Raw genomic sequence first — 22844 nt, 5'->3', positions numbered from 1 at the left:
ATGATGTACATACCTCATCAATTATGTTCTCCAGTGATGCAGATCCATGTCATGTCCATATATGGTCAATGACATCAGCCGGGAGACCCTGAACCTTTGTTATATCAACTGACATTTGCCAGAACTGCCATTCGGCAGGAGTGAAGCGACAGGACCAGACGTGTGTCAGTGGTCGGCATTTTTTTTTTCTTGCGGTGGTGTTGGGCATCATGATTGATGTAGATCTGCATCATTGGACAATGGGTTTCATGCCATTTATTTTTTTTATGTGGGGGTCCCCTTAGAATTATTAACAGACCTGAAGGAATCAGCTTATGGGGGGAACCTATATTTTGCTTTTTTTATGCTTCTTTGTTTACATGGCTGAGGATCTCTGGCCATATAGGAAAATTCAGGCTGGTGACATCACTAGTCTGCACATGCCGGTGTCCTTAAAAGCTACTGACAGTGGGGTGCTGTCCTGTATAATCATGGTAGTAATACGCCCGGCACTTTTTTGCTCAGAGAATAAGTGCAGGAACTCCCCCTTTCTGAGGCATCCCTTTTCTCCACCCCTACCTACCTCCAAGCACCATTCCTTTGTTCCATCTACTCCCTACCTCCTAGTATTGCCCTTTTAGACAACAGTAGATCTCTCCCAGCAACAACTGACCCCCCAGCAACATAAAACCCATCGCCACCAGCAACAATAGACCTCAGCAAAAATAGATCCCCCAGCAGCGAGCATCAAAAGACCCTGCAGCATAACCCAGCACCCCTTGCCATCACATACAGTCAGTCCTAGAGGTGCCAGATCCGCATTTCCCTTTTCCCTGAATATATCCATTTGGGCTGCTATGGCTATTGTTATGCCACTGATGGGGGGGTTCTCACTGCAGGGGTAATTTTTTTATGCTGCCCAGAGTTGGCCTAAATACAGTCAGCATGTTCCATCCAATTATCCCACTTTTTGATTTGTCATGATCTTTCAAGGGCCTTCCAACTATCTACAGCAATCCAACATTATGATAAAGGAATGATTAAGGAAATGATTTGCAGTATAACAAAACCCAGTCACTTACTTGATGAGGTTGTAGAACTGTCAAAGTGATGGACTCCTTTGCATTCCTACAGGAACCAAAGAAAATAATGTATGCACCATTTTCTGGTTTTAAAAGGGCTATCCAAAGATTACAGTATGAAAGCACATCAATGCCAAACTACAAACTCTAAAATGAAGGAGAACTGAGCAAAACTGCTTATTGGAAGGGCTGAAATCAAATCTGTGGTTGAGCAAACAACTAAAATATTGTTTTACATGTCAATTATTATTTATGCAAATTAAAGATACATTATATTAACAAAAGTATTGGGACGCCTGCTTTTACACGCATATAGACTTCAATGGCATCCCAGTCTTGGTCCATAGGGTTCAATATTGAGTTGGCCCACCCTTTACAGCTATAAAAGCTTTAACTCTTTTGGGAAGGCTGTCCACAAGGTTTAGGAGTGTGTCTATGGAAATGTTTGACCATTCTACAAGAAGAGCATTTGTGAGATCAGGGACTGATGTAGACAAGAAAGCCTGGCTGGCAGTCTCTGCTATAATTCATCCCAAAGGTGTTCTATCAGGTTGAGGTCAGGCCAGTCAAGTTCCTCCATCCCAATCTCGCTCATCCATGTCTTTATGGACCTTGCTTTGTGCACTGGTCCAAATCATTTGGTGGAGGGGGGATTATGCTGTGGGGTTGTTTTTCAGGGGTTGGGCTTGGCCCGTTAGTCCCAGTGAAGGGAACTCTTGAGGCGTCAGCATACCAAGACATTTTGGACAATTTCATGCTCCCAACTAGAGATGAGCTCGGTCGTATTTAAGTTCCCACGTGCCCGATCCCGCCAGGAAGCCAACACTGCACTCCGCTAATCACAGGCACTGAGAAGTTTCCTGATCTGTGCAGCTGTGGATCAGGAAATGTCTCACTGCCTGTGAGTAGCGGAGTGCAGTGTCGGCTTCCTGGTGGGATCGGGCACGTGGGAAGTCAAACACACCAGGGCCCATCTCTACTCCCAACTTTGTGGGAACAGTTTGGGGGTGGCCCCTTCCTGTTCAAACATGACTGCGCACCAGTGCACAAAGCAAGGTTTAATATTGTCAGCTCAATATTGAACCCTACGGACTAAGACTGGGATGCCATTAAAGTTCATGTGCATGTAAAGGCAGGCGTCCCAATACTTTTGGTAATATAATGTATATAAAACCAAAAATGGAGACGGAGTATGGAAGGATTAGGAACACCTATTGGGTTGTTACTGCTATCTGGGCCTCCATTGTAGACGTTTACCCTTCCCAAATTACATCAGAAAACATTTGATTTTCCCCGAGCCACAAAAATGTTGATGTTTTTGGAAAAATGTGTTCTTTAATAAAGGAAAAACACCTACCGGTTCATTCTAGTTTACTAATTGTAATCAAAACACAAAAAGACAGCCATGCTGATTTTTTGCAGGCATCTGGCCGATGTTTTAGGCCTTCTTATTGGTCAACCCCATTAAAATCAAACTTGTGGAAAACTGGTCATTTTCCCACCTTGCAATTGTTTATAACAGGGCCCAATGCAAGGATTTTCAAGCAGAAAAGACTCAGGGCCCTTTAAAATGAAGAGTGGATGGATATCCACTAGACCAGTGGTCCTCAACCGTGGTCCTCAGGGCCCACTAACAGGCCAGGTTTGCAAGATAACTGAAATACATCCCAGGTGATATACAGTAATTTGCTGCTCAGTGATTGCAGTGCTCTAGTCTGCATCTCCCCAAGGTAATACTTAAAATCTGGCCTGTTAGTGGGCCCTGAGGACGGGGGTGTTGAGGACCACTGCACTAGACCACCTTTTCTCACTTTTTTTTTTACCTCAGAGAAACCTCTAAAATAATTTTCAAGTCTCAGGAAACCCTTGCTAAAACCAATTCATTTGGGATCAATGGCAAACATCACCCTTACAGAGGTGGTTAAAATGCCAACCTTACAGCCAGCTAAAAAGATAATTGGTGGCTCTGCCAAGTGGCATTGGTCCTGCATCTATGCAGGCACCATCAAATGGGAGGTCAATCGGCCACAGCTCAGGAAACCCTTAACAATCTCCGGAGGAACTCAGTTGAGAATAGCTGCTCTAGACACGGCAGTCTTTACTCGCCTGCGCTTTAGGACTCATGCATACAATAAAGGCTGTGGGATCCTACTGAAAGTTATGTGCATAATGCTGCAGAAGACGTAATCTGTGATTGAAAGAGAGGTTGGTCACATGACTTTGACAGTTGAGCATAGAAATACAGAAAGGATCACCAGGCCAAAGACGGAAGAAAAAGTCCAAGACTAATTTTTGGCATAAAAACAGCCAAAAAGTTTCAGAGGCAACACCACTTCCCCTTTATCAAGGCCCCTGTGTTGAGCCCTGATGAAGGGGGAGTTATGTTGCCCTCAAAACGCATTGACTGTTTTTATAGGACCTATTTACCAACAATAAAAATTGTCTTTGACTCTTTCATCCATTTTTAGTTAGAGGGGTGGCTGTGGACGTGGTATACTTGGATTTTGCAAAAGCATTTGACACAGTTGCCCACACACGTCTAATGTGTAAGGTAAAGTCTACAGGCTTGGAAAGATCAGTTTGTAAATGGATAGAAAATTGGCTACAAGATAGAAATCATAGAGTATTGGTTAATGTTTCTTACCCCGAATGGTCTAAGGTTATCAGTAGTGTACCCCAAGGTTCAGTGTTGGGATCCTTAATTTTTAATATCTTTATAAATGATATAGGGTCTGGAATTTTAGTCTTTGCAGATGACACAAAGCTATGCAGTGGAATACTTTTCTTACAGGATGTCTCCAATTTAAACTAAAAAAATGTTGGTTGTTTTTATATGTCTTATTTACCAACAAATTAACATAGTTTTGGACTCTTTTATCCATCTTTGGCCTGGTGATCCTTTCTGTATTTATATGGTCACATGACCTTTTAAAGTGACCAACCTCTCATCCAATCACAGATTGTGTCCTCAACATTATGCACACAACTCTCAGTAGGATCCCACAGCCTTTATTGTATGCATGGGTCATAAAATGCAGGCACCAAGTAAAGACTGCCGTGTCTAGAGCAGCCATTCTCAAATGAGTTCCTCCAGAGAATGTCAAGGGTTCCCTGAGCTGTGGCTGATTGACTTCCCGTTTGATGGTGCCTTGATAGATGCAGGACCAATGGCACTTGGCAGAGCCAGTAGCGTGACACCAATTATCTTTTTAGCTGGCATTTTAACCACCTCTGTAAGGGTCATGTTTGCCATTGATTTCCTATCAGTGGGTTTTAGTAAGGGTTCCCTGAGACAGAGGGTTTACCTCTGGGGTAAAAAAGCTGAGAAAAGCTGGTCTAGCAGATATCCACTCTTCACTATAAAGGCTCTTAGTCTTTGCTGCTGGAAAATAATGACGCTCCTGTCAGTATTACTGTGGTTTGAGCTACTGTTGAGTGCCCATTGCCACGTAATAGCCGCCTTTCAAGAGCTATTGAACTTGTTTGAAGTTGGCCTTCATCTGATTATACGTACCTGTTTAAAAAGGTTCTTCAGGCCATGTCATATCAGGCTCTTCTACTCCTGACAGTTTTTTTCCCATTCAATAAAATAGATAGGGCTTAACTTGCTTCGTCTGAGGTTTGAGCTAAAGGTGAGTGCCCATTGCCACGTAATAGCCTCCTCGCAAGAGCTATTGAACTTGTTTGAAGTTGGCCTTCATCTGATTATACGTATCTGTTTAAAAAGGTTCTGCAGACCATGTCAGGTCAGGCTCTTCTACTCCTGACACTTTTTTTTCCCATTCAATAAAATAGATAGGGCTTGACTTGCTTCATCTGAGGTTTGAGCTACAGGTGAGTGCCCATTGCCGTGTAAGAGCCACCTCGCAAGAGCGATTGAACTTGTTTGAAGTTGGCCTTCATCTGATTATATGTACCTGTTTAAAAAGGTTCTTCAGGCCATGTCATGTCAGGCTCTTCTACTCCTGACAGTTTTTTTCCCCATTCAATAAAATAGATAGGGCTTAACTTGCTTCATCTGAGGTTTGAGCTAAGGGTGAGTGACCATTGCCGCATATAGAGCCACCTCACAACAGCTATTGAACTTGTTTGAAGTTGACCTTCATCTGATTATACGTATCTGTTTAAAAATGTTCTTCAGACCATGTCAGATCAGGCTCTTCTACTCCTGACACTTTTTTTCCCATTCAATAAAATAGATAGGGCTTAACTTGCTTCGTCTGAGGTTTGAGCTACAGGTGAGCGCCCATTGCCGTGTATAGAGCCATCTCACAAAAGCTATTGAACTTGTTTGAAGTTGGCCTTCATCTGATTATACGTATCTGTTTAAAAAGGTTCTTCAGACCATGTCAGGTCAGGCTCTTCTACTCCTGACACTTTTTTTTCCCATTCAATAAAATAGATAGGGTTTAACTTGCTTCGTCTGAGGTTTGAGCTAAAGGTGAGTGCCCATTGCCACATAATAGCCTCCTCGCAAGAGCTATTGAACTTGTTTGAAGTTGGCCTTCATCTGATTATACGTATCTGTTTAAAAAGGTTCTGCAGACCATGTCAGGTCAGGCTCTTCTACTCCTGACACTTTTTTTCCCATTCAATAAAATAGATAGGGCTTGACTTGCTTCATCTGAAGTTTGAGCTACAGGTGAGTGCCCATTGCCGTGTAAGAGCCACCTCGCAAGAGCTATTGAACTTGTTTGAAGTTGGCCTTCATCTGATTATACGTACCTGTTTAAAAAGGTTCTTCAGGCCATGTCATGTCAGGCTCTTCTACTCCTGACAGTTTTTTTCCCATTCAATAAAATAGATAGGGCTTAACTTGCTTCGTCTGAGGTTTGATCTACAGGTGAGTGCCCACTGCCGTGTAAGAGCCACCTCACAACAGCTATTGAACTTGTTTGAAGTTGGCCTTCATCTGATTATACGTACCTTTTTAAAAAGGTTCTTCAGGCCATGTCATGTCAGGCTCTTCTACTCCTGACAGTTTTTTTCCCCATTCAATAAAATAGATAGGGCTTAACTTGCTTCGTCTGAGGATTGAGCTAAAGGTGAGTGCCCATTGCCACGTATAGAGCCACCTCACAACAGCTATTGAACTTGTTTGAAGTTGGCCTTCATCTGATTATACGTATCTGTTTAAAAAGGTTCTTCAGGCCAAGTCCGGTCAGGCTCTCCTACTCCTGACACTTTTTTTTTCCCATTCAATAAAATAGATAGGGCTTAACTTGCTTCGTCTGAGGTTTGAGCTACAGGTGAGTGCCCATAGCCGCGTATAGAGCCACCTCGCAAGAGCTATTGAACTTGTTTGAAGTTGGCCTTCATCTGATTATACGTACCTGTTTAAAAAAGTTCTTCAGGCCATGTCAGGTCAGGCTCTTCTACTCCTGACACTTTTTTTCCCATTCAATAAAATAGATAGGGCTTAACATGCTTCGTCTGAGGTGTGAGCTACAGGTGAGTGCCCATTGCCGCGTATAGAGCCACCTCGCAAGAGCTATTGAACTTGTTTGAAGTTGGCCTTCATCTGATTATACGTACCTGTTTAAAAAGGTTCTTCAGGCCATGTCATGTCAGGCTCTTCTACTCCTGACACTTTTTTTCCCATTCAATAAAATAGATAGGGCTTAACTTGCTTCGTCTGAGGATTGAGCTAAAGGTGAGTGCCCATTGCTGCGTATAGAGCCACTTCACAACAGCTATTGAACTTGTTTGAAGTTGGCCTTCATCTGATTATATGTATCTGTTTAAAAAGGTTCTTCAGGCCAAGTCAGGTCAGGCTCTCCTACTCCTGACACTTTTTTTCCCATTCAATAAAATAGATAGGGCTTAACTTGCTTCGTCTGAGGTTTGAGCTACAGGTGAGTGCCCATAGCCGCGTATAGAGCCACCTCGCAAGAGCTATTGAACTTGTTTGAAGTTGGCCTTCATCTGATTATACGTATCTGTTTAAAAAGGTTCTTCAGGCCATGTCAGGTCAGGCTCTCCTACTCCTGACACTTTTATTCCCATTCAATAAAATAGATGGGGCTTAACTTGCTTCGGAGTCTCAAAGAAAAGCAAAGCGGTAAGCAGATTTGTACTGCAGCTTCATAAATATTCCCCTAAGTGTATTACCTGCTGGTAGCTCAGGACTACAACAATTGTTGTTTAACAGGGGGTTGTACACTTGTATTGGTTTAATTGGATTGTTCTGTTCCCGAAACCCTGATAAGCGTCAAGGTCTCCCCTTGGAGAGTAAAGACTCCCACTGACTTGCAAAGAAAAAAAAAAAAGAAGCAAAGCACAAACCGATCTCCAACTGACCTGGAAACATCTCCACACTATCGGTCAGTAATCACTTCTTAAATCTTTTCAACAGAATACCAATAGGCTGAGCTCTGCAATAAAATTACAACTGAGAAGCCGCTACCAACCCATTAATAGAGCTATTTCCTTTTTTTTTTCCTTACCTGACCAGCTCGATGAATCTCTCCCTTGGAGCCCCGCTCACATCCTCATTATTGATGGCTAAAATCTGATCTCCTGAAAGCAATTTGTTCTCTGAGGGTCCACCTGAAATGAAAAAAAAAGATTTGAACTGACGCCATGTTTTCATTAGTATTCTATACAGGGAAGACATACGGAGAAGGTGAGACAAACACAGACAGTTATGTTGCTAATAAAATATCCAGAATAGAGTTTTAGCGCTGGAGGGGGAATAGTTCTAAAGTCCATAATAGCTCACCAATTATATAAAAAAGAAGCAGTGTATGTCTAGACAAAAACTCTTTTTTTTTTTAAAGCTTTGAATAGAGTGAGGGAGGTTTAGAACCCATGTCGGGTTTTTATCATCTTGGGTTACCTGTGATGGACTCCGTACTCAAGAAGAGTATGTCCGCCATCAGGGCCGCTGATAGGGGGGGACCACCAGTCCTCTCCAGTAGGGGGCCCGGGCACACATGGTGGCCCCAACAGCACAGGGAATCCATGCAGTTGAGCGAAGGGGCAATTACAGAAGGAATTATTCTTCTGTAATTGCCCCTCAACCCGACTGCATGGATTCCCTGTGCTGTTGGGGCCCCCATGTGTGCCCGGGCTCCCTAAGGAGGACTGGTGGTGGAGAAGCAATTACTGCTGTGGAGAGAGACACAGACACAGGGCATCATTCCTGTAATTGCTTCTCCACCACCAGTCCTCCTGTAGGGAGCCCGGGCACACATGGGGGCCCAAACAGCACAGGGAATCCGTGCAGTCGAGTAGAGGGGCAATTACAGAAGGAAGCCCTGTGCGACTCTCTGCAGCTTTTGAAAGCCAGTTACTCCCCCTCCTTCCAGCTTTCAGCTTCTGCGGGGAGAGACACAGACACAGGGCATCATTCCTGTAATTGCTTCTCCGACACCAATCCCCCATCCTGTTCTGCCTGCTTCTGACCCCCCCTTCTTGTCTGCCCCCTTTCACTGTGCCCCCCCCCCCCACAGTGTTGCAGGCTTCCTTGTCCTGTAAAAAAATAATGTACTGTATATTAAAAAAATAATAATTAAACATTGTAATAAATAATTTAAACAATTGTACAATAAAATAATTGTAAACATTTTTAACATTTAAAAAAAATATATATATACATTTTAAAAAACATTTTAAGAAGGGCTAATTCACACATGTTCTCTGTTATGTTTGTATCCGCTAATAATGATTTTAGGCTGCATTCACACTTGAGCGTAGCGTTTTTTTTACCGCGATTTTACCGCGATTTTTTCAGGCGTTTTTCATTGACATCTATCAAAAACGCTGGTAATCAGCCCAAAAAGAAGCTCATGTACTTTTTTCAGCTACAGGCGTTTTGCAAAACACTCAGATGTGAACAGGGGCCATTTAAATGAATGGGGTTTTACTTGTTGGGCGTTTTGGAAACGTTTCTTTTGAGTGTTTTTGGAGCTGAAAACGCTCAGGTGTGAATGGAGCCTTGGTGTATTTTTTGTGAAAATACTGTTTTGATATATTCGGGGGGGCCCTGCCAGGTAGGCTGTATGGGGCCCTGTGATTTCTAACAGCAGCCCTGTCCGCCGTATAAGCTTCCCTTGCCTGGGACCATCACGATCCAAGATCCCTTAGCCCACCCAGTCACTTGTCGAGACATCAATGTAGAGTGGTAAGAAGCATAAGACTGTTTATTCAAAAACAGGCACAAAGAGATATACACTCAGGGGACAATCTCCCCTACTTTGCATAATGACACAGGGCGGGGTAAACTACATTCAGTAACATGCTGGAGAAATTCCCCCTCCCCTCTAGTAGCTAATCCACATACACATATACATCCCATAATAGGTTGATCCCAAGGCAGACAGAAACAATAGAACAATGGGATACAGGCACTTACCAATAACAAACCCCACAACTATCTAACAATGGTCTATGAGATAAACTCCTACAAGCAGCCTAAAAAGGGCAAACCAATTTATCTTCATATATATTGCTTGAGGGATATTGTTCATAAATATTACTGTCCTAAGTGAAACAGCCCCTTCCTTCTTTTAACCCAAACCACACATATAGAACCCAGGATAACGGGGGGAACACAAAATGCTGAGTCCGGTGTGATTGTACAACAAGTCTGGTTAGTGCAGACCTGACTGGGGTTCTCGGTCACCCTTTGCCCCTAATAGGCACAGGGTGACTTACACATAGGAGGGCCTGGGGGAGCTGGACAAGAAGTTTCCCAACCTCTCTAAGATAATCTGGGTTCCACAAGCCCCCGCACCCTAAGTGACTCCTATCACACTCCCCATAGGGTGTTGTAACCACGGGACCCAGTTTGCCCTGGATTAATATCATTAATTGCATGGTGCGGGTGGGCTGTCCACCATACCACATGTAGCACTGTCCCATAGGGCTTGCTGTGTAATTACTTGTTGGGCCTCCTCCACAGTTCACACATTCATCCTTACTCCTGATGGCTCATCACACAATAAACAGTTCAGGGGTGTTGGTTTTTTGGTATTTATTGTAGAACTTGGATGAGAGAAGGGAATAGCGGAATACTCCAACTAGAACTTTACACAGTTGATAAGGACAACTCTCACTTGGCCTCACCAGGTTGCTTGTGAAAGCAGTCACACTGCTTGGACCATACTGCCACGTGTATGCAAACGGTTAAGTTTCCTTGCTCTCTCTCTCTCTCCAGCAAAAGACTTGGTGAACTACATTATCTTCAGGATATTCTGTAGCATACCCTTTACTGACACCCGTCCACTGACTCTTCTAGCTGCAGGAAGGGCCCCCCTCAGGTCTGGCCCCTTGACACAGATCTGTACTCACTGTATGCAGAATCAGATCCTTCCAGTGTCTCCCTTCGAGTCAGCTTTACAGGACCTCTGGGTTTCAGTTCCTCTTTAGCACTTTTGGCCCTCAGGTTGACCACCTGAGGGCACATGGCACTTCTTCAGAGGAGGAGGCAGCCGCCCTCTCCCTCCGGGCCTCCTCTCTAGAGCTTATAGACCCCGAGCACATGTGCTCCTGGTATTTATACAGTATCCCAGCAAGCACCGAGGCACATTCCTCACCAATCACCAGGGCTGTACTAAATGCCAGTGCAGTCATTTGTAAGGTTTCCTCCCACTGTCCAATATGCCTCCCTATTGGGCCACTGTGAAACACTTCAGACAAACTGAGTTGCACCTGAGCACAATGAGCAGACCTCACTAACAGATCCTGCTCACTGGTAGGCAGAGAACAATTTAGATTTACCTGCAGCCCTTCTGATAAGCAGACAGGATCCAAAACTATACTCAATCTCTAGTACCTACCTAGGGGGTAGCTGCACACACCACCATACCACCATGGTTGCTATGGTGTTGGCGGTTGGCCCGCCTGCACCATGGGAATGCGTGATGCTTATCCAGGGCAGGCAGCATGCAGGATAGGATGGGAGTCGACCTCCGCCAGACTCGGTCCAACCCCTGCCCTCTGCTGCAATGCCAAAAGGTGGGGCTCTGATGTGAAGAGGGGACTGTGTGATTTGGGGGGCTATGTGATGAGAAGACTGGGGGGATCAGTGATGGGGGGAATGTGTGATTGGGGGCTATGTGATGGGAGGACTGTGTGATTGGGGGGCTCTGTAATGGGGGAACTGTGTGATTGGGGCGCTTTGCGATGGGGAAACTGTGTGATTGGGGGATATGTGATGGGAGGACTGTTTGATTGGAGGGCTCTGTGATGGGGGCTATGTGATAGGAGGACTGTGTGATTGGGGGGCTATGTGATAGGAGGACTGTGTGAGTGGGGGGGCTCTGTTAATGGGGGAACTGTGTGATTGGGGGGCTCTGTAATGGGGGAACTGTGTGATATGTGATGCGAAGACTGTGTGATAGGGGGGCTATGTGATGAGAGGACTGTGTGATTGGGGGGCTCTGTAGTGGGGGGGGCTATGGCATAGGAGGACTGGGTGATTGGGGGGCTCTGTAGTGTGGGGGGGGGCTATGTGATAGGAGGACTGTGTGATTGGGGGGGGCTCTGTTATGGGGAAACTGTGTGATTGGGGGCTCTGTGGGGAGCGGGGACTGTGTGATTAGGGGGGCTCTGTGATTGGAGGACTGTGTGATTGGAAGGCTTTGTGATGGGAGGACTGTCTGATTAAGGGGCTCTGTGATGGGAGGACTGTGTGATTGGGGGGCTCTGTGATGGATGGACTTAGGGGACTGAGGGGCTGTATCTGGATGGCTTCCGTTGGGATGGGAGGACTCAGGGATGGGGGGGGGGCTCTGTTATGGGGGTACACTAATGTGATGGGGGACCTCTGTTGCATAGGTAGGTTTCTGATGAGATAGAGAGACTTTAATGTGATGGGAGGACTCTGATGTGAAGGAGGGCTTCTGAAGTTATTTTCTTCAAGCTGTTTGTGTGCATCGTCCCAGGCTCAGGTTTCCCATTGATAAGTAACAATAACAATTTAACAATTTAGATTGGGGTGCCTCCGGCTTTTGCATACTTTAAAAGGGTGAAGAAACTGAAAAAAAAAAAGTTGAGAAACTTTTTTTTTGTGTGTGTATAATAAATAAATAAATATATATATATATATATATATATATATATATATATATATATATATATATATAATTTTTTTTTATTTTTATTAAAATTTGTTCCTATTTCAACCCAAATAACCATTGGTTTACTCTAACCAGCCCCGCAAATTGACTCCTCTTCCTTTATTTTATTTTTTCCACAATTTTAGTTTATTATTTCTGTTTTTCTACCATTATTATTTAATCCTTTTTTCACTTTTACTGTTTTTTACCATTAAAATGTAATCCTATTTTTACTCCTCCTACTCTTGTATTGAGTTGCATTATATTTGTCGTCTCCCTTTATTTTGTAATGTTCTGTGCAAATTGTTGGAACTATGTAAATGTGAATAATAATAATAATAATAATTATAATAATAATTCTAGAATGTAAGCTCTAATGAGCAGGGCCCTCTGATTCCTCCTGTATTGAATTGTATTGTAACTGTATTGTCTCCCCTCATATTGTAAAGCGCTGCGCAAACTGTTGGCGCTATATAAACCCTGTATAATAAAAATAATAATAATTACTATTATTTCAATTGTACACAACTTTGAAATGCTTTGTACCAGTTTAATTAGTATTATTATAAGCAGAACAAGTTGTAAAATACAATCTACATTTTTTTACCTACAATAACACTCATTTAAAAAAAAAAACTAACACTTATTAAAGTAGATTAAAGTGATTTTTTTTTTTTTTTTTATTTTTTAGCTTTGTTACATCTCTTTGTATACAAAAATAAAATAATTTTTTGCAAAAGAAAGCCTTGTTTTTTTCCAATAAAAATGTATTGCTATATCAATAGACTTATAGCTGAAACGTAAAATTTGCTCTGTTCCATAAAGGAATATACGGGCTATAAATAAAACATCCAGCACAAAGGTCACAGCACAGCTTTAGCAATCACAATGCTGCGACTGTTCCAGGCACACCATGTTCTTTCTCACAGTCGTGCGCACAGGGTATGTCAGGGGTGTCTGGGCACACCCAAATCAATCCCGTGTGGCACATATTCCCCCTGTTCAGACTCCTGATATTTCACCAAATAAAAAAACTAAAAAAAATCTTCTCCCCTTTTCTTTTTTTTCTGCTAAAATTTTTTTTCAAAATTAGAAAAAAAATAAAATAAAAAAAAATAAATAAAAAAATAAATACAAATTGTAAAAATATTAAAAAGTAAAAACTACTGACACCAATCTGTGCTGTTATGACACCATCCACTGCTCTACCAACACTGTCAGTATGTATACACACGCACACACGCATTTGTGTTTGAGCTTTAAGCTGGATACACACTATAAAATTTCCTTTAGATTTTTTTTTCCTTTAGATTTACCAAAACCATATAATATGAGGTCAAATCTATTTGTATGCAGTCAGGCAGACCCTTGAATTACATAGTTGAAGGTAAATCTAAAGGAAATCAAACAACAAAAGTTGTATAGTGTGTGTCCAGCTTTAAGCCCCGTACACACGCACCAATTGTTGGTCGACCGATCGGCCGTCTTTTGTCCAGTTTTGTTGTGTTGGTTGAAATGTGCTCTAGACTGCACACGGATTTTGTCGGCCAACAAAAACCAACTGCAGAAGTGATGTCATGTTCTGGTCTACTTTTCGTGTGTTTTTTCTTCTCTGAGCATGCCCAGTCTTGATCATTACATTTTTGTCGGCCGAAATCTGTACTGACTCACGAACAATCGGCCGTTCTGTTGTTGGCCAACAAAAATTTTATAGCCTGCACACAAGATTTTGTTCGGCCGAAAAGTCGGAGTCGGTTGTCGGAGGCATCATACTAACAAGCCGAAAATCGGCCGATCGGACGTTGGCCGAAAATTCACGGCCAACAATCGGTGCGTGTGTACGGGCCTTTAGGGTGCACACCTATGTTCTTTCTAAAGCCGAAGGTATTATAATACTATAATATAATATATATAAGAAAATACAGGCAATGGCATCACCATGTAGACATGGTAGAAATAAACAAACATGTCCTTCTTAACCATTTCTGGATCCGGAAGGATTTTCCCCCTTAATGACCAGGCCATTTTTTGCGATTCGGCACTGCGTTACTTTAACGGAAAATTGCGCGGTCGTGCGACGCTGTACCCAAATATACTCGATGTCCTTTTTTTCCCACAAATAGAGGTTTCTTTTTGTGTTATTTGATCACCTGTGCGATTTTTATTTTTTGCGCTATAAACAAAAAAAGAGCAACAATACTGAAAGAATAAAACAATATATTTTTCACATTCTGCTATATAACATTTCCAAAAAAAAAAAAAAAAATGTAAAAATCAACATTTTTCATCATTTTCGGCCAATTTGTATTCTGCTACATATTTTTGGTAAAAAAAAAAAGAAAATGGCAATAAGCGTATTATGATTAAACCGCGCAAAAGTTATCGCGTCTACAAACTACGGGAACGATTTATGTCATTTTTATTTATTTGTTACTAGCAATGGCGGTGATCTGAGATTTTTAGCGGGACATTGTGGAGGACAGATCGGACCCCTAACTGACATTTTTGACACTTTTGGGGGTACCAGCGACATTACTACAGTAATCAGTGCTAAAAATATGCACTGTCACTGTACTAATGACACTGGCAGGGAAGGGGTTAACCTAGGAGTGATCAAAGGGTTAAATGTGAGCCTAGGGGGTATTTTCTAACTGTATGGGGGATGGGCTTGTGAAATGATCATAGAGACATGTGATCCTATATAGAAGGATCACAGGAGCTCTGTTATCGTCAGAGAGAAGAACGGTCAGCTGTGTTTACAACATCCGACCGTCCTTCTCTCTCAGCGGGTAGCGATCGCGGGTGGCCAGCGGCAATCACGGCCGCCAGTCCCGTGGATCGGCATCCCAGCTGCCTAGTGGGGGCGGTAGTGCGCCGTTGGCGGCGCGCGCTTGCCCCCTAGCAACATGAGCGCGACTGATGTAGGGCTATGTTGTTTCGCGCAGCTGAGCCAGCCAGTAAATCTGCAGCAGGCGGTCAGCAAGTGGTTAAAGTGAAAGGACCCAAAATGTCACGTCAGCAAAGTGTAATATCCTGAAAAGTCCAGGAAATCCGAAAATTGTGTTATCTACTTTCCCATTTTTCCGGATATTACACTTTTCTGCTATATTATTGATCAAGTCCGATCGCGGAGATTATAACCATAATTTGCCATTGGTGTGACAACATGAATACACTATATTGTCAAAAGTATTGGGACGCCTGCCTTTACGCACATGAACTTTAATGGCGTCTTAGTCGTTCAATATTGAGTTGGCCCACCCTTTGCAGCTATAACAGCTTCAACTCTTCTGGGAAGGCTGTCCACAAGGTTTAGGAGTGTGTCTATGGGAATGTTTAACCATTCTTCCAGAAGCGCATTTGTGAGGTCAGGCCTGACTTGCAGTCTGCGCTCTAATTCACCCCAAAGGTGTTCTGTTGGGTTGAGGTCTGGACTCTGTGCAGGCCAGTCAAATTCCTCCACGCCAAACTCACTCATCCAGGTCTTTATGGACCTTACTTTGTGCACTGGTGCGCAGTCATGTTGGAACAGGAAGGGGCCATCCCCAAACTGTTACCACAAAGTTGGGAGCATGAAATTGTCCAAAATGTCTTGGTATGCTGACATCTTAAGAGTTCCCTTCACTGGAACTAAGGGGCCAAGTCCAATCCCTGAAAAACAACACGACACCATAACCCCCCCCCCCTCCACCAAATGGTTTGGACCAGTGCACAGAGCAAGGTCCATAAAGACATGGATGAGCGAGTTTGGGGTGGAGGAACTTGACTGGCCTGCACAGAGCCCTGACCTCAACCCAACAGAACACCTTTGGGGATGAATTAGGTGTCTCGTCCTGTGCAGGCCAGTGAAGTTCCTCCCTCCCAAACTCGCTCATCCATGTCTTTATGGACCTTGCTACCCACGCAAACAGCAATCGTCCCACACATGTGAGGTATCACCTCGAACGTCAGATCATGGGCAGTAATTCTTACATAGTTACATAGTAGTTGAGGTTGAATAAAGACAATAGTCCATCCAGTTCAACCTGTGTAGGTGTGTGTGGCCGTAATCATCTCTCATACCCCTGAATGTTCTGATCCTTGAGATGTACGTCTAAGAGTCTTTTGAAAGTAGCCATACTCCCCGCAGAAACTACCTCTTGTGGTAGAGAATTCCACAATTTTTTAGCCCTAACAGCACTTGGACAAATCATGTCTCAGGGTCTAATAAGGAAGCTGCAGCTGTTCACTGTGAACAGCTGCAGCTTCCCCACCAGACCCTGAGACAAGTATGGTTTTACCACGGCTGGGGTGGGACAATGCAGATGGGGGGGGGGGGGGGCTGATTATAGTCTTGTTCTTATTCAAGGTTGAGGAGTCTTCGGCCGCCTATATGGATTGGCCAGAATTATGTATCTGTCCTAGCTCTTACTTCCAGGCATTTTATAATGTACAATCACTAAAAAAAATTGCTGGCAGGCAGGAGAAGATATACATACAGAATCTCTTCTACCATAAATAATGTGCTGCGGTAGTGCAGGGATTGGGGTTAATAGCCCCGTAGCTACAGCCACTGGGGAAAAATTCATCCTCAAATCTCAAAACAGAGGCAGCTTCTCTCCCCTTAGCCCCGATTCACACATGAGGGTTTTTCTGTCTATGCTCAACTTGCAGAATCCCATTCTTTCTTATTGTATCTGTTCACATTTGTACACTCAGTTGCCATACGCTCAGAAAAGTGCATCATTTTTTTGGGTTCCAAAGCTTTTAAAACAACTTCCGAACCCCCCCCCCCACCGTGTATTTACATCTGGTTAAATACTGGGATTATGGCAGCTGCTGCCATACCACTGGTATATTTTTAAATGGCGGGTGGTCCAGTTTAGTATAAAAGTGGTCCCAGCGACGAGTTCGTCATGGGATCACTTTTATGGGCGGCTGGAAAAGTTCCCCCCCCCCCCCGCCGCTTCCCGGACGTTTTCCCCGCTTACTGGAGCCGTTGGTAGTGGGGAAAACTATCCAATCCCCTGTGGGGATTGGCAGGAAGTTGAGTGAGGGTAAGATGGCCCCCAATACACTCTACGCCCTTGGAGGACCAGGGTGACGTCATACGTCACTTCCGCCCAACGACTTTAAAGGGCCCATTTTGTAAAGTGTAAATGTGAGATGTGAGGTCTTTTTGACCCCAGATCTCACATTAAAGAGAACCTGTCCTGGTTATTTCTATTACAAGGGATGTTTACATTGTAATAGGAATAAAAGTGATCAAAACATTTTTTTTTTTTTAAAACAAAACAAAATTGAAAGCGCCCTGTCTCTCCGAGCTCGCATGCAGAAGCGAACGCAGAAGCAAGTCACGCCCACATATGTAATCGGTGTTCAAACCACACCCATTGCTAGAGCAAGAGCAATAATTCTAGCACTAGGCCTCCTCTTTAACTCTAAACTGGTAACCTATAAAGATGTTTAAAGCATCACCTTTGGAGATTTTTAGGTAGCAAAGTTTGTCGCCGTTCCACGAGCGTGCGCAATTTTAAAGCATGACATGTTAGATATTAATTTACTCAGCATAACATTATCTTTCACATTATAGAATTATACATTATTATTTTTTAATCCAATATTTTTTTACTAAATTATTACGTTTGTAAGACTGCTGCGCGTGTGCCAAAAAGTATTGCAACGATCTCCATTTTATTCTGTAGGGTCTCTGCTAAAATATATATATATATATATATATATATATATATATCATTCATGTTCGGGGGTTCTAAGTAATTTTCTAGCAAAATATACAGATTTTTTACTTGTAAATAACAAGTGTCAGAAATAGGCCCGGTCCCTAAGTGGTTGATGGTGGTGCAATATGCATGTTTTTGCACCTGAAGAATTCCTTTCCTCCTACAGAACTACTCTTCTCCCCTGAAAACAAACTCTTGAAGTGCTTGCTTGATACAGGCAAGCAAAGCCTGTAATATGCCTGTAGATGGAGTGCAGCAGCAATAATTTACAGACAGGTATAATGGAAGTCTTGTATTGAAATAGTGAAGCAACAGTTCACAACAAACCCAGTGGGAAGGCTGCCCAACCAAGGTCACTCACGGTTTACAGTAATGTGAAGATAGCGGTTATCAGCCCGGAGTCACAACGTCTGTTAAGAGAGGAGAAAGCGGCCTGGCTGTCTCGTGCACAAGCAGAATGTTAACCAAAGGTGTTGTGACCCTACGCTTTTCCTCCTCTTCCGGAACCTTTTCCTACCGCTTGTACTGTCCCTGACAGGTGTGGTACCTGTCCCTACTCTACCAACTCGCAAACCTGGGAGGGAGGGCCCAAAATTGGCTCTGTTGGACCCAAGATGGCTGCCAGAGTCATATTGGGCGGCAGCATCAAACTGGATTGCTTCCTCAGTGACCCAGGAAACCATAGAGGAACTGTGTTCCTCTTGACTTCCTCTCAAGCTATGGAGGAGCGCCACCCGCAGTGGAGAAAGTAGACTGCAACTGCCTACATGCCTGTAAAACGCCTATAAAACATCTGAAAAAAAAAAAACCAGGAATGCACGCTGCTCAGCTGTGAATGCGGGATTATTTTCCTCGGAAGAAAGGTCTGCCAGTCTTCATCTTTGAAGATTAATTATTCCACAATAACTGCAGCTTCAGTGAGGGTTTGTTTTAAAAATCTTCTACTGCATGTTAAGAATGTGTAGGTACACTACTGTTTATAGTCTGGGCAAAAGGTTCAGTTTAAAGAACCTGGTTTATTGGAATTCAATACTCTATGAACTGAAGAAGATGGCTGCTGCTCTGTGAAAATTATATGGATTCACCTACGAAAAAAAAAACTATATTCAAGATGTCATAATCACAAATAATCCTCAATTTTCAGCTTCCTTTAACAAATGAGCACATCTCACAGTTTTGTATTCTTCCAGCATTCCACGGGTCTGACCAGGAAGAAAATATCTATATAACACCAAGCTGTCACTAACTGCAGAGGTAGGGGCAAGACGCTGGCCATGAATCTCCAATCGATACGAATAGAAGTATTTAGCTCAGCCCAATAGTTTAGGTTCGGCAACTCTCCACAAAAAGGGTCCCCCTCCCTTGGGGCAGAGGTCGCCTGAATTGATTCTTTTATGTATACTTGAGCCAGTGGGAGCACCAAACAAATGTTTCTCAGTGTCCAAAATATTTATTGGATTCCACAAAGGACCAAGAAGCAGCCAACACATTTATGGGGCCCAGAGACAATCCCCTTTCATTAAGGCTTTAGTGCTTGTGTCTAAAAGACTCAAAGTAAAGATCTTGGACACATCAATAAAAGTGCCCAAAGGACTCAGAGTAAAGGTCTTGGACACATCAATCAAAATGTCCAAATTACTCAAATTTAAGATCTTGGACATATCAATCAAAGAGTCCAATGAACTTAAAGTAGAGATCTTGGACACATCAATTAAAGTGTCCAATGGACTCAAAGTAAAGATCTTGGACACATCAATGAAAAAGTCCAACTGACTCAAAGTAAAAATCTTGGACACATTCATCAGAGTCCTATGGACTAAACGTAAAGATCTTGGACATATCAAAGAGTCCAACAGATTCAAAGTAAAGATCTTGGACACATCAATTACAGTGTCCAATGAATTCAAAGGAAGGATCTTGGACACGTCAATAAAAATGTCCAATGGACTCAAAGCAAAGATCTTGGACATATCAATCAAGGAGTCCAATGGACTCAAAGTAAAGATCTTGGAACATCAATCAAAAGAGTCCAATGAACTCAAGGTAAATATATTGGACACATCAATTGCAGTGTACAATGGACTCAAAGTAAAGATCTTGGACATATCAATCAAAGTGTCCAATGGACTCAAAGTAAGGATCTTGGACATATCAATCAAAGAGTCCAACGGACTCAAAGTAAAGACCTTGGAGACATCATTAAAAGTGTCCAATTGACACAAAGTAAAGTTCTTGGACACATCAATCAAAGAGTCTAACTGACTCAAAGTAAAGATCTTGAACACATGGATTTAAATAGTCCAATGGACTAAACGTAAAGATCTTGGACATATCAATCAAAGAGTCCAACAGATTCAAAGTAAAGATCTTGGACACATCAATCACAGTGTCCAATGAATTCAAAGGAAGGATCTTGGACACGTCAATAAAAGTGTCCAATGGACTCAAAGCAAAGATATTGGACATATCAATCAAGGAGTCCAATGGACTAAACGTAAAGATCTTGGACACATCAATCAAAGAGTCCAACAGATTCAAAGTAAAGATCTTGGACACATCAATCACAGTGTCCAATTAATTCAAAGGAAGGATCTTGGACATGTCAATAAAAGTGTCCAATGGACTCAAAGCAAAGATCTTGGACATATCAATCAAGGAGTCCAATGGACTCAAAGTAAAGACTTCGGACACATCATTAAAAGTATCCAATGGACTCAAAGTAAAGATCTTGGACACATTAATCAAAGTGTCCAATGGACTCAAAGTAAAGATCTTGGATACATCAATTACAGTGCCCAATGAACTCAACGTAAGGATCTTGGACATATCAATCAAAGAGTCCAACATACTCAAAATAAAAACCTTGGAGACATCATTAAAAGTGTTCAATTGACTCAAAGTAAAGTTCTTGGACACATCAATCAAAGAGTCTAACTGACTCAAAGTAAAGATCTTGAACACATCAATCAAAGAGTCCAATGGACTCAAAGCAAAGACCTTGGACACATCATTAAATGTATCCAATGGACTCAAAGTAAAGACCTTGGATACATCAATCAAAAGAGTCCAATGAACTCAAGGTAAATATCTTGGACACATCAATTACAGTGTCCAATGGACTCAAAGTAAGGATCTTGGACATATCAATCAAAGAGTCCAACGGACTCAAAGTAAAAACCTTGGAGACATCATTAAAAGTGTCCAATTGACTCAAAGTAAAGTTCTTGGACACATCAATCAAAGAGTCTAACTGACTCAAAGTAAAGATCTTGAACACATGGATTTAAATAGTCCAATGGACTAAACGTAAAGATCTTGTTCATATCAATCAAAGAGTCCAACAGATTCAAAGTAAAGATCTTGGACACATCAATCACAGTGTCCAATGAATTCAAAGGAAGGATCTTGGACACGTCAATAAAAGTGTCCAATGGACTCAAAGCAAAGATATTGGACATATCAATCAAGGAGTCCAATGGACTAAACGTAAAGATCTTGGACACATCAATCAAAGAGTCCAACAGATTCAAAGTAAAGATCTTGGACACATCAATCACAGTGTCCAATTAATTCAAAGGAAGGATCTTGGACATGTCAATAAAAGTGTCCAATGGACTCAAAGCAAAGATCTTGGACATATCAATCAAGGAGTCCAATGGACTCAAAGTAAAGACTTCGGACACATCATTAAAAGTATCCAATGGACTCAAAGTAAAGATCTTGGACACATTAATCAAAGTGTCCAATGGACTCAAAGTAAAGATCTTGGATACATCAATTACAGTGCCCAATTAACTCAACGTAAGGATCTTGGACATATCAATCAAAGAGTCCAACATACTCAAAGTAAAAACCTTGGAGACATCATTAAAAGTGTTCAATTGACTCAAAGTAAAGTTCTTGGACACATCAATCAAAGAGTCTAACTGACTCAAAGTAAAGATCTTGAACACATGGATTTAAATAGTCTAATGAACTCAAAGTAAAGATCTTGAACACCTCAATCAAAGAGTCCAATGAATTTAACGGAAGGATCTTGGACACATCAATCAAAGTGTCCAATGGACTCAAAGCAAAGACCTTGGACACATTATTAAATGCATCCAATGGACTCAAAGTAAAGATCTTGGATACATCAATCAAAAGAGTCCAATGAACTTAAGGTAAATATCTTTGACACATCATTAAAAGTGTCCAGTGAACTCAAGGTAAAATTCTTGGACACATCAATCAAAGAGTCTAACTGACTCAAACTAAAGATCTTGGACACGTCAATTTAAATAGTTCAATGGATTCAAAGTAAAGTTCTTGGACACATCAATCAAAGTGTCCAATGGACTCAACGTTTAAATCTTGGACACATCAATCAAAGCCAGGACAATATTTAGTGTGTGAATGCCAGTGTTGGTGGCAAAGCAGGTCCTGCTCTGGCTGAGGTCTAAAAGGGAAGGAGGCATTTTCCCTCAGGGCCACCAACCAAACATATAATATTTAACTTGGCCCAAGGTTTATTTTCACCCCATCCTAGTATTCCCCTAAGAGCACTGTGCTGATCACACATACTATTATGTTTCTCATTTATACATATACAAATAAAATAAACATTGCAGCACATTTGACACCTAAAACATGCAAAAATATATACAGACACGGCTTTTCTAAGACAGACAACCAATTGAACAACCAAAGCAAAAAAACGTGGATTGCTCAATTATAATGATGCAGGGAAAAGCAAAAGATTTTAACTATGGAGGGCAAAAGGCAATGTTGTTGCCTTTCATCAAAATGTGCAAAAATGTAAAATATGGATACGAAATACTTTGCATGCCTTTTATGCCTGTGGCTTGCCTGGAGGTCTATGCTGGAGCGGTCAAACCTGTTGGCAAGGTCAGTCTGGTTATAGTGAGATGACACCATAAATTACCTTTGTCAGTGTTGCCTGTTGCAATGCACAACTGGGAAGCTACCTACAGGATTCAGAAACTTCATATGAGGCTTCA

The 22844-nt window shown here is 42.2% G+C and overlaps 1 protein-coding gene across 1 annotated transcript in view; it reads right to left on the bottom strand.

Moving 5' to 3' along the window:
* FRMPD3 (FERM and PDZ domain containing 3) overlaps positions 1 to 22844 on the bottom strand; it is a 156906-nt gene that overhangs the window by 49036 nt on the left and 85026 nt on the right. The window contains exons 4-5 of the mRNA XM_082263952.1: positions 7508 to 7610; positions 1062 to 1107 (exon numbers count right to left, since the gene is read on the bottom strand). Coding sequence (XP_082120078.1) covers positions 1062 to 1107; positions 7508 to 7610 — 149 coding nt within the window. The remainder of the gene's footprint in view (positions 1 to 1061; positions 1108 to 7507; positions 7611 to 22844) is intronic.

The sequence above is a fragment of the Pelophylax lessonae genome (genome assembly GCF_965119305.1).
Source record: "Pelophylax lessonae genome assembly, chromosome: 7".
Lineage (NCBI taxonomy): Eukaryota > Metazoa > Chordata > Amphibia > Anura > Ranidae > Pelophylax > Pelophylax lessonae.
Note: the sequence above shows the minus strand (reverse complement) of the source record. Positions and strands in the feature narration are given on the sequence as shown.